The sequence below is a fragment of the Anabrus simplex genome, chromosome 7, assembly GCF_040414725.1.
Source record: "Anabrus simplex isolate iqAnaSimp1 chromosome 7, ASM4041472v1, whole genome shotgun sequence".
Classification (NCBI taxonomy): domain Eukaryota; kingdom Metazoa; phylum Arthropoda; class Insecta; order Orthoptera; family Tettigoniidae; genus Anabrus; species Anabrus simplex.
In genome coordinates this window covers 236,168,765-236,182,567 of record NC_090271.1, presented here as the reverse complement: position 1 = coordinate 236,182,567, position 13,803 = coordinate 236,168,765, and the positions used below count along the sequence as shown (strand labels likewise).

The 13,803-nt window shown below is 37.0% G+C and overlaps 1 protein-coding gene across 1 annotated transcript in view; it reads left to right on the top strand.

Moving 5' to 3' along the window:
• Positions 1-13,803, top strand: part of Zip99C (Zinc transporter Zip99C) — a 188,607-nt gene that overhangs the window by 153,978 nt on the left and 20,826 nt on the right. Inside the window, exon 4 of the mRNA XM_067151621.2 lies at positions 273-549. Coding sequence (XP_067007722.2) covers positions 273-549 — 277 coding nt within the window. The remainder of the gene's footprint in view (positions 1-272; positions 550-13,803) is intronic.

The window sequence follows — 13,803 nt, the reverse complement described above, 5'->3', positions numbered from 1 at the left end:
CCTTACCTTTTACATTCCATCCTTCCCCCTTGTCCTTTAACTAGAGATGCAACATCAAAATATTATTTTATATTCCTCTAATCTGTTATTTGCACCTTCTGCATTTTTAGTATATTTTTCCCCATCTGAATTTTCCCTATCCAGTTGTATTTAATTTATATCATATTCATTTGTTAAATAGCATTAATCAATGTTACATTTTGTTATATGAGTGTGTTTTACATTTGATCCTTGAAAATGATACAGAACTGCCCCTCTTTGTTGTATTGCAGATGAGTGGCTACTTGAACCTAATGGCCAATTCATTCGACAATTTCACTCATGGCCTGGCTGTTGGGGGCAGCTTTCTCGTCTCCTTCCCTCACGGTGTCCTCACGACACTGGCCATCCTCCTCCACGAAATTCCTCATGAAGTGGGAGATTTTGCCATCTTGTTGCGCTCTGGCTTCACACGGTGGGACGCTGCCAGGGCTCAACTGTGCACAGCATTTGCAGGCATGTTCGGAGCTCTCACATCTGTAGTTCTGAGCGGAGCAGCAGGTGCAGTTGGTATGTAGAGTGCTTTGGTAGTTCAATCATAAATGCATTCTTTATTTTCTTAAATATTTGTTAATAAATGGTAGTCTAAGTTAGCGATGTGTGAAGGTGGGAAAGTACCCTGAAAATTTCCAACTTGGACTGGATAATCCTATACCACCACAATACCTAGAAAAATTGAAAATGCCCAAAATTTCCAGATCTCAGAGTTCAAAATTGGAGCTCGGAGACAGTTGCTTAAGTTCGCAAGTTTAAACACCTTTTCACCGAGTGGGAAACTTATTTCCAATGCGGAGATGCATGCTTAGCTTCTAGGTTAGAGATGAAAAGCGGCAACAGGCCTCTAGCATCCCTGGAGGCCAGTTAAAATGTGACAAAAATTACACGGACAAAAAGTAAGGCTACCCGGCAACTGCCATGACAAATTCAGACTGTGCAATTTTCTTGCTCTCTTGTTGTTGTAGGTGTGGTAGCTGTGAGGCCAGACATGATGCGAGCTATATTGGAGAAAATAGGAAACTGTCATCACAGCTGGCCCAAGCTGTACAATAGCAACACAGAGAATGGTCATGATCCTCAGAATTACTCTCCATTTTAATTCTTCTATAAGAGTAAGAATACTTGTAGGGGAGGGTTGATTACTTTCTCCTCTACGCTACTACAGGTATTGTTTTATAAGTCCCTTTTCTAAGGTTTTTCACCCACAGTTGATAAATGGAAGCATCGTCCCAGATAAATTCCTGGCTGACCAAGCAAGTGGTTAAGTGGTTTGGGCCACTTAGCGATCAACTTGCATTCGGGAGATAGTGGGTTTGAACCCCATTAGGCATAGATATCAAGGATAATTTAATAAAAAACCACCTATTCAATACTTTCCACGTTTAATGTGGTTATTATCTACATGATTTTATGTAGACTTATTTGGTCAGGTACATGTTTCACCCATTATTTTGGGCATCTTCAGCCTGTAAACAACCTTTAGGTCAAGGTTTGGGACCTTTTTAACCAATATAAACATACCAATATATACACTATATACAATATATACAATATATACAAACATTAACGAACTCTTCAGATGGGTAACATAAGTTAATACAGTTAAGTTTTTTGGTCCTAATCTTCTAATATGAAAAATGTCCAAAACTAAAATGGATCTTCTTTTCGGTAAAGAGGATTACATATCGGGGTTTATGTGACCCCTATATCATTTTAAGTTCTTGACGTACCGTGCCTGGTGACAGCATGTGTCGTCAACAATAAGTGGAGATTTGAACTGATTGTTGCTTGTAGGTTGGTCAAGATTGAAAATATAAATAAATTAAATGTGTTTTAACTTGGCAGTTCTATTCTGGTTAACTTAAAATGTTCAAAAAATAAAATGAAACGTTTTTTTTTTTTTTTTTGTAAAGTCTTGAGAAAGGGTGATATTAGGACCAAAAAACTTAACTGTATTAACTTATGTTACCCATCTTAAGAGTTCGTTAATGTTTGTATATATTGTATATAGTGTATATATTGGTATGTTTATATTGGTTAAAAAGGTCCCAAACCTTGACCTAAAGGTTGTTTACAGGGTGAAGATGCCCAAAATAATGGGTGAAACATGTACCTGACCAAATAAGTCTACATAAAATCATGTAGATAATAACCATATTAAACGTGGAAAGTATTGAATAGGTGGTTTTTTATTAAATTATCCTTGATATCTATGCCTAACGTCATCTTCAATACGGAACAATAATGAGAGTTGTTACTTGTAATTTGAACCCCATTGTCGGCAACCCTGAAGATGTTTCTCCATGCTTTCCCATTTTCACACCAGACAATTGCTGGGGCTGTACCTTAACCCATTCCAGTCTGGGCCTTAATATCCCTAACAAACGTTGTGGACTGGGCATTTTTAAGGATCTTAAAAATATTTATATCTCTGTACCTGTTGGAGATATTGACATGATTCTTTTTTCTTTGTGCTTGTTTGAGCATCTAATTTTCAAAAGTGCTCTTTGTATCATGTCAACTATCACTTGAGATTTTAAAATTGTTTATATATTATACCATGTTTTGCGAATGGAGGAAAGGTCTGACGGATAACGAAGCAAGTATATTTTTCTGATATACAGTAATATTTACCCTATTTTGCTAATATAAAATGTGCATTGCAATTACAAAACAACAACGATAATAAGTACGATATAAAAATAATAATTTTTCAATAATAATAGTAATAATTACAAAATGAAAATGGGTGCTCTTACGAAATTTTATTTTAATTGATAAATTTTGTTAAAAGTTACTCAAATGTAAAAATATTGTTCTATTTACCAGGGCAAAATAGGGAGTGAAAAGGGCAGGATCTTACATTAACATTTGAGAGGTTGGCAGGTCAAGATTGTTAACTACTAAATGACAGACGAAATATGATTGTAAACAAGATGTTTACTTAAAGAGAGAAAAAAAAAAAAACAATTCATACCATTTATAGTTAAATAAATACTTTCTTTCTTAAAAAAAAATAAAGGGTAAATATCTTTCTTTCAAAACACTTAACATTTAAATAAATGAACTGAATTCATTAAAACTTACAGTAAGAGATTCCTACTTTCAAAACTTTAATAATTAAAGAAGCAATAAGGTAAATAAATGAATATTATATTACTAAATTGTACTAACTCAGACCAGTAGCAGAATTATAATACAGAAGAGGTTTACAATCTCATTAACAAATCCCTTTTGAAAAATTATTTTTAATTTTAATATTAGACTTTAAACTTTAAGGTATACCTTTGTAAATTAATTACTGGCCATAGATAATTAACATGTTGCAACAAGGATTCATCTTCCTTTTGTCAATCACTAGGCAATACACACCATACACACGACCCGAAATATGTGGCAAGCAGAACCAAAATTACAAAATAAATTAAAGAAACGAACCAAAAGTTAATAACTAGGAACCAGAAAAATATTCCCCAAATTCATACAGTATTACAAGGGGAGGAAAAAAATATTATGTTCCACAATGTAAACAGAACAACAACACACGCTAAAGGTCTGCTAGCAACATCCGACCCAAGCTATTAAAATTTCATTTAATAATAGGCAAAGCCTGCCAAAATTTTAGCATTTATCAGATAATAAATATTTAGGCTAGTGACGTAACGAAACAAGAATAAAACAAAACTACGTAAGAATAAGGAATGTGAGCGTTAATCACCACAAAGTTCATGAACCGGGCAAAGAAATTTCAGATTTCTACAACCGAGGAGTACTGACATGACTAATAATAATAATAAAATTATAATTACATGTATCATGAGATTAAATTCATAGAAAGTGGTATTTCATATAAGGAATAATTTTACAAAAGACCAAGATGGTCGTTATTAAATTAACTACGAGGTGGCCTTGGAACCATGACAATGAGCACGTGAGATAAGACGGAACGCGGGAGATATCGGCAAGAAAGGATTACGTAGCAACAAAACACAATTTGGAAAATCACATGAAACCAGATACAATCAGAGCACGCATTTCAAAATCAGAGAAAACGGGCAGTGAGAGAAACACACCGTGCAAAAATAATAAAAATAATAATAATAGTAAAAATAACAACACGAACAACCAAAACAATACGCACACCGTATATGGAGCAGAAAACCAAAAACGTACAACAATCTCAATAACAACAAGGTAGGAATGACATAATGCACATATGCTCACCGCGAGTTTCCAATTTGCCTCGTAATTAAATTTACATATCACTTTTACATGAGAATTTTATCAATAGCGATTTAAATTTTTCAGTCGGCTATTAAATTTCCAAATACCGGGTATAGAGTTCAGATTCAGTTCACACTACACATTGGCGATAACTCGAGGTAGGCCTAAAATTAAATAACAGTGACAACGTTGGTTCGTAAATGGACAAGATAATGTTTTTGAAAATTCCAAGACGACGGTTGTAAACAATGTCTCCTCCAAGTAATCCACTGAAGTTGGCGTTGCTCCAATTTTTGAATAAATATTGCTTACATGCTGGTGGTTTTGTATCCAAATTAGTGTAATCCTTTATCACAAACTTACACCAGAAACATGTTTTCAGAGGTAATCTGCCTGCCTTGGCACGCAGGCCCACACTCAACACTCACATAGTAGAATTAAAAGAATCAGTAAAATACCAAATCACTATCACTAGAGGAACATAAGACTGAAAACGTATTTAGGCATATTGCCTACTGTATCTCCCGCCTAACCGGGAGTATCCAGCTCCATTTCGTTACTTTTCAAAGTCTTTTAAGGAACAAGGCTAATGGCGTCCATCTCACAGCTCGCTCAGAACAAGACTCCTCGCTCGTTAGTTGACGAGACAGAAAAACAACTGCAGAGCGCTCCATTCAAGAGAGACACTACGCATGCTCAAGTCAAGGATTAGCTTATTGGGCCAATAAGGAAAATCAAAATTATTGACGTAATAATGGATTTTAAATGCATTTTAAATAGCCACAGTACCGGCACATAAATTAACGGCAATGCAACAATGACCGAGAATTGCAGATAAGGTCCCCACACACAAATACATATGTTCAACAAATGAGGGTATCGTAAATTATTGTCACAAATATGTTCATTTGCGCATAAACTTATAATATATCATAAAATATCGAAAATATCACTTTCGTCAAGCACATGTTTGCTGCGAGAAGCCATGTCTTAGAGCTCACTGAGTGACAACATCTACTGATGCATGCTGTTCAAATATATCGTAAATTCTCTGACTTAGACATATAATACTGCCATCTGCTTAAATACTCTCGTAACTAATACATTAGGAAACACGATGTAACCACTAGAATGCGTGCATAGCTCGTTCTCGATTTTTAGCGAACTGTCAAACCTTACACCGGGCTATGCCTGCAGCGCGTCCTGAACGTAATTTCGGCCGCTGCGAGCTATGCTCGCAGTTAGACCGGTAAGAGTTAAAGACCACGGCCCCGTCCTTTCCTATCCCATAGTCGCCTTGAGACCTGTCTGTGTCGGTGCAACGTAAAGCAAATTGTTTAAAATTTTAAAAAAATTGCCAGTGAACTCCAGTATAGATGCTACTTGAAGGGAATGGGGAATGGTAGTTCAAAGCTGTAAAAAACTTCAACTGAAGTTATTCTAGCAGGAAGCATGGGGGACTCCTCCGAAAACTTGGAGAAAGCACATCATTGGTAAAACAGCAATCTGAAGTTTCTCCTGACCAAATGGAATCACAGGTGCCAACTTCTCAGATACCACTTAAGCGTACAAGGTACTTAACTCATTGGCATACTTTGCCGCCTACCATGCGGTCTAGTGCGCCGTAACCATTCATACACAGACTCCTAGTAGGCAGTCGAAGCGTAGTCTGCCTTCTGCAATTATTTCAAGGCTTCTGTTCATAGATGTCATGATATGTAGTGTATTGTTTGAAAGCTGAGATTCTGCTCTCTCGCTCTCTCTCTCTCTCTCTCTCTCTAAGTTGGAATTATCAGCGTAGATTGCATCGTGCTGCAGGCAATCAGTCTGAAAGTAAAGCGACTCCCTGTGTGTTAGTCAGCAGAAATGGCCTGCTGTAGCAAACCTCGTATTGCGAGGAGTGAAATTGAGCGTATACTACAGGATAGCGGGAGTGAATCTGGCAGTGGCAGAAACTGATACAGGTTTATTTAGTTGCAGTGAAAGTAAGAGCAGCGTGACAAAAAGTTCGACTGAAAGTGAGGACATGTTTGAATGTGACAGTGATAATTAAGCCCAGCCTGAAAGTTCGACTGAAAGTGAGGACATGTTTGAATGTGACAGTGATAATTAAGCCCAGCCTGCCCCCAAAAAGACAAAGATTACGAAGGAAGACAGATGGAATTGGAGTAAAACAGGTGATAAACCACACAAATACACTTCTACAGGAAATTCTGGAATAAAGCCCATCATAAACAGGAACGTCCCTCCCGACCCCCCCCCCCCCCTCTACATGTTTTTAAATACATGGTTCACGACTTTTTATGGGGAGAAATTGGTACCAAAACAAACCCGTTTACCGATCAGGTTTTCTCAAAAACTTCTACCTCACCCAGTATGAGCTGATGGTTTCCCACAACATCAGATGAAATCGAGGGTTATTTTGCTTTATGTATTCTTAAGGCTCAAGTAAGAATACCCGTGCGCGTAGAGGCGCGGCTGTGAGCTTGCATCTGGGAGATAGTAGGTTTGAATCCCACTATCGGCAGCCCTGAAGATGGTTTTCCGTGGTTTCCCATTTTCACACCATGCAAATGCCGGGGCTGTACCTTAATTAAGGCCACGGCCGCTTTATTCAAACTCCTAGGCCTTCCCTATCCCATCGTCGCCATAAGACCTATCTGTGTCGGTGCGACGTAAAGCCCCTAGCAAAAAAAAAAAAGTAAGAATACCCACCTTACAGTCATATTGGTCCATCTGAAAGTCTATGCTCGCTCCCTTTTTCTCCAGAGTCATGCCTCTCAGAAGATTCGTAATCCTTTCTAAATTTCTACATTTTGTAAACAATGAAACTTGCATGGAAAATGACAGGCTCAGAAAAATTGGACCTATTGTAAATCATTTGCAACAAAATTCGGAGATGTTTATAGAGTAGTATATAGCAGTAGATGAAAGTCTAGTAAAATTTAGGGGAAGATTGTGCTACATCCGATTCAATCCACAGAAAAGGGCCCGATTTGCCATAAAAATGTATAAAATTTGTGAGTCGGACAGTGGATATTGTCTGGAGTTTTCTATTTATACAGAAAAAAAAGCCCAAGCAGAAGAGACTGGAATGTTGTTGAGTGAGGCTATTGTCATGCGACTTATGGAACCATATCTTTAGGTGGGGCAGACAGTTTATGTTTATAATTGGTGTATTTCACCCTTCTTCTTCGCACATTTATCTTCCAAAAAAACAAATACAGTAGGAACAGTGCGTGTAAACAGGAAAAATATGCCTCAAGAGTTCAGGCCAGGGAAAATGGGGAAAATGGAAATGGGTGACAACATGGTAGTGTATCCACACAAGATGGGCACTGAAATGGATGGACAGGAAAACTGTTAGGCCCGGTTTCTTCAACCCTGTGTTAAATTTTACTTAACAAACGTTGACTAACAATTGTTATTAATTTAACACTTTGTTTAAAAGTACCCTGTTTCACGAACACATTTCCAACATTTGTTACAAAACAATTGTTGAAGACAAATTAACACATTTCCGTAAGATTTCTGAACGCGTTTGGCAGTGAGCGTCTTTTGTTTCTTTACATAAAGCGCTCCTAGTGGTGTGTTGAAATAGTATTTTTGTCACACAGAAACATGGTTGACATTAGTATAGGTTATGGTTAGCAGAGACCACTGAGACGTAAACATGTCAAGTAAGGGCAACAAAAGCGTTATTATGATGAACGCGAGACAAATGTTATAGTTTTAAAATTATGCGAGTGTGTTTAAAAACTGAAATAATGGACTGTTATATCACAGCATTCGACATAGCCTATTCTTATAACAGTGCAATCTAAGGCTCCTACATCACCGGGAAAATGTGATAATTGATATGTTTTGAATGATTTTCAGACATTCTTGAATTGCGGGGAAAGTAATGTAATGCGTTGTTAATACTGCAATGGCAGGAGGAATTCTTTGCAGGATTCTACACACTCTTTTCTTGCATTCGTGAACATAGTTGCCTACAATTACATAAAAAGTGTCTCAAGCATAATATGTAACAAGTAGAGGCCAGACCCAGCAGTCAGCCGATTTCACAGAGCTTCAGAGTACCTATGGGGACACACTCAACAGTAACTCGTGTATAAGGGTTTAAGTCGATATGCTTTCGTTAAAAAAAAAAAAAAAAAAAAGGCAGATGTCATTACACAGAATCCGCTTTGGACAAAGTGGAGGTGATAGAACACTTAAAAGGGAACGAATTTTACTTAAACATGTTACGTCTGCAACCTAATAACTTCTGAAAAATTGATGAATCCCCGATTCCAATGCAAGGCATATATACTTGGGAGTTCCACGACAGTCAAACGGAGTGGTAGCATAGTGGTCACCGCACTTATCTGCGAGCCTCATAGACGTGAGTTCGAGTCTCGTCACAGCTATAATTGTTGTACAAAATAAATTAATACTTGAGGGAACGTTACTTAAAAATTGGAACAAAAATATCGCGCAAATTGCAGTACACTTTTTCTACCTGAAATTAATATAAGCCTAAAAGTTCTCAAAGTTACTGCTGGATCTCTTTCTATATATATATTTCTTAATTTGAGGTAGAAAATAAAGTTCCACTGCAATTTATTTTTATTCATATTTTTACCTTCACATTCCCTGAAATAATTTGTTTTAAAAAGTGTGGCTAAGGCATGACTTGAACTCTCATCGTCACGGTTCGTAGTCAAGTACGATGACCACTCTGCCACTGCTCCACTCATTTGGGTTGCAACTCTTCAAGTATATACGCATTGCATTCGAATCAGAGGATTCAGAACTTTTTCAGAAATTATTAGGTTGCAGACCTGACAAGTTTAAGTAAAAGTGTTCTCGCATTTTAGTGTTCTAGCACCTCCACGTGGTCCGAAGCAGATCCTGCCTCATCACAGTTGTCCTCATTTTTTTTTTCCAAAAATGAAAGCGTATCGACCTAAACCCTTATACACAAGTTACTGTTGAGTGGCCCCCACCGGGTACATTAAGCTCGTTGTACTCAATTGGACGCATGGTCTTACCCCTCCTTGTAAAATCTGTAAGCAACTGCTGCACTGGAGACACTGATAAGTCTCAATCTGTTGAAAACTCTAACCTATTTTCAATATTGTCTAGTACCTTGTTCATTATGGCTTTGGTAATTGGAAATCTTTCTTCTGACAACTCTAAAAAGTCGTTATTTCTTAGTATGGGTTGTCCTTTGCCTTCTTCAGTTTATAAATAGTCTTCATACAGCAGTAAAGCTTCAAACTTAACGTCTTCTACATGCCTCCATTTTGAAATTTTAGCTGCTGTTAAGAGGTTTAACATGGGTGCTACCAGGTTAATTTAACACAAGTATTAACAATTTGTTAGAGTTAACAATTATTCTTTATGAGAAGACTATTTTGTTAAATTATGTGTTAAGTTTCTTTAACAGCAGAGTTAACACTTAACATTTGTGAAGAAATCGTGCCTTACTGTTCTATCCACTTGCCATGATAGGGAGGAAATGATAGGCACAGGTAAATGAGATAGAAAAACAAATACTACAATCTCGAAGCCAAATGGTATAATAGATAACAACAACTGCATGAATGGCATAGACAGACAGGATCAGCAGCTGTCATCTTTCCCTGTAATGTGTAGGTATGCTAAGGGATATAAGAAAATATTATTTTATCTGATGGATGTTGCAATATTCAACAGTTATGCTATCCAGAAAAAGATCACAAAAAAGCGGCAGCATTTCGCAGAATTTAGAGTCCTAGCAGAACAAAAACTTGAGAGCGTTGTGCCTCCTAACTATCAGAGACAGGGCAGACCACGAAAGGGCATTTGCCCTGTTAGACTCCAGGTAGCTCAGTGGGCACACTTTGCGTGGTTTATACCCCCAAACCCTAAAAAATGACTCCATGCCATGACTGTGTGGTATGCAAGGCCAGGAAGAAAAGAAGTGCAACAAGATATGAATGTGAAAATGTTTGGTTGCTTTGTATTTCCCGGAGTGTTATAGGGTACTACAACCCCTAAATAGCCTCATAACCATGTGGAGAGATCTATATCCTTAATTTTGTTATTATTACCCCAATGATGATCATTCCTCATATTAACACCTAATGTGTTATTTTAACTTCTAACTTAAATTGTATATATCTCTGTACTTCCAGGCAATGCCTTATTCCATTGCCAGGATTTTGGGCTTATACCGTGTCCAGAAAATACGGAGAAATTCTTTATGTTCCGCAGAGAACTGTGCTCTGCGTCATCAGAAGAAAATCTTGACTGTCCACGAGAAAGGCTTCTTAAACACCTGTTATTTTCTATAGTTTTATTAGAAAATAAGGCATTGCAAATTAGATCCACTGATTGTTTTAATCTCAATCATTTTTCATAAGCATTTATTTTAAACTCTAGTTAGTGGATACATTTTATTTTAAAATTTTAATTATCATATCGTCCATTTCGTACTATTAGGAGCCGATAACCTTAGATGTTAGGCCCTTTAAACAACAAGCGTAATCATCATCATATTAGCACCTAGGTATTTCCAGTTTCCTCATAAGGTACGATCACCCCATCAACATTGATACAGTATTTAAAACTGAGAGGACTTTTCCTCTTAGTAAAACTTTCAGCCTGAATCATGGCTAAGAACTGAAATGATTATTATAGAGATAGGATATAATCGATAGAAGTGGGTTTATTCATAAGGTTAAAAAAGAATTTGTAAGCTATAAAAACATTGATGAGAAACATGAAATCCTAGGTGTAAGGTTCATCTCTAAAGGTAATCAGCAACTTGATGTTTTTGGAGTGTGCAGACCTGGAAGAGATGATGCTGAAACTAATGCAGAATTATTTAACGAGATAATCAGCCATGTGAAGGACACAGAAGAATTATGATAGAAGCAGGTGATCTCAACTGAACAAATGTTAACTGGGAAGGTAATGATGAATGACAGAAAGCTTGGCAATCAAATGGTAAATAAATTAATTTTTGATGGAACTAACCAGAGGGAAGTGTACTCTAGATATGATGCTCATAAAAGCAAACAAATTCTATAGAGAAACTGAAGTGATACATGGTTTAAATGATCTTTAGAGCCCGGATTTCCATGCAAATGCCTGTTACACTTCTCAGACTTTGCAAATATTTGTTTTATAACTTAACGATGCCAAATAACCGTTCTTTTTCCGTGCATGTTTGGCCTTTTTAGGGAAAAATGCATGCATAATGCATATTTTGAAGATTTTGGATTTAATAGCGAATATTTGGACTTTATGTTGCATAAAATGGCTTTTCTTCTGACTTTGGCGCAGGTATAATGTTAAGTTACATGGTAGTGTTTTTTTTATTAATGTTGGTTTGCAAAATTTGGGACCGTTTCTCCACATTGCATGTCTGTTATTGAGATACAGAGAGAAATAGAAGGTATTCATGACATCCTACCTGACAACCAAAGTTAGTACAGTACCAGGAACTGTTCCAGCCCGGTACATTATTTTAAAATTGCCGGAACATATGGAAAAGGGACGGCGATAATGTGTTCGTATGCTCGACATCTTGTGCGAGCACGATGCGTATGCTCCTCGTGGCGAGCTGGACACGTCACGAGCAATGAACCTGCGGGTGACGCCATTGCCACATGTTGTGCGCCTTTCTCTCGAATGTACTGGAAGGAAAATGTCTACTTTTTAGCTGATTAAGTTACGGAAATGAGACATACATCATCGTGTAGCTCATGTTCTGAACGTAAACATATGTTAATTTCAGTCAAATCCATCACGGCATTCAAGAGATATAGGCGAGAAAGGAATCACACTTCCCCCAGTGACGTGACAAGCAGCCTTGGGTCATACGGAATATAAGCAGCGGACCAGACCATAGCAAATCAGTTCGCATTCTTCACAGCTGGCTCGCATGCCATGCTGCACGTAACGAGTCGAACTCAGTATTCATACTGCCGGACATCGTACGGAAAGTGGACAGTTTCTGTGAATGCCAGTGAGTGACTTATAAAATGTGGGACTTGCAATTTGTCAGACATTCAAACTGAGAAAATTAACGTGTGTATAACATCAAAGTCATAAGACTTGTAATATTTCACCAATATTTGAACTTGACAAATATCTTAATTTTCGTGTGAATAACCATAACAAACTTGAAGTTAGCACGGCTACTTTACATTGTAATGGTCTTGGACTGTTTCAACTTTGAATATCATGAGTGTAGGTTGCAACACGCTGACTATTTTGAGTATTATGCCTAGAACACTTTGATTTGTGCCGAAAGACTGTTCGCGTATCGTCATAACAGACTGTACCATTTAAAACAACCCGTGTGGATAGACTGTATAATGAACTTCGTAATTCAGTGATATTGTGAAGTATAGGACTCATACATGCATACTTGTAGAACTGTGATAGTGAGAAGGAACATTACGAGATATTACGAGAGAGAGCTATTTATTTATTTCTTTGCTGTGAAAGTGAGCCGTGATAAACTGTGCTTCGAATGAAAGTTGTTTTTGATGATACGAACAGTGTGCAGTAAATGTCAAGATGAACTATGCAGGGAAGTGTACTTTCCCATTATCGTAATTTACGATAATAGACAGTGCTCCGACATATTTCTCATCTAGTGAATGGTGATTATTTATGAAACAGTGATAATCAGTTCTAACAGTGGAAAATCAAATGGTGCACATTTTCAACCTAGTCAGTTGGACTTTCTCGTGTTAAAGCCACTCTTTTAGTAACATGAGAAATCCTGACTCGAGACGACGGAGAACAACAGAGATCGACGGAGATTTGATGCAGATCAACGTGGACTTGGTACTACGAGGGACAGTTCCAGGGACGTGGTACTATGGAACATCATGGTATTTGCTTTTAGCTGAGTTCCAGATTGCTGCTTGCAGAGCAGTATTCAACTGTTCGAGCTCAACAAGAAGGCGTATGTCAGGTGATATCAGTGCTTTTTCCATTCAAAAATATAATTCTGACTTTGAACAGAACTTCTATAAACAGTGTCATTACTGACAAAGAACATTAAAGGCTCACTTACTTAATACTTTACTTGGAAAATTAACGTTTTACAACTCTTAAGTAAAGACAGACTTTCAAATCACACTGTGCTCTCGTCGTATATTCTCATTTATTGGAACTTTAAAATATCAATTGAGTGCTTCACTCGTAGTGCAAGTGTATCATAAACTCTCAATTTACAATATTTACGTAAAGTGTACAATAATTTACAACAAAAAAAAAAAAAAAAAGACAATACTCAGAACTTCATACTAGAAGATCAGATTTAATTTCAAGTGTTTCATATTTGAGTTTGATGTGTTCACAAGAAGGAATTACCAAATTTACGTTATTTAATTTATGTAGAAAGCATAATCTGAAATCACAAATGCCAATAGAAAAGACTTTAGGATTTCTTATTTACTTACAGCATGCTTTGTTATTAATTTTTGCCATGAAAATTATGATGGACATAACTGATTGAGAAAGACATTATTCAGTTGAATTTTACTTGATCAA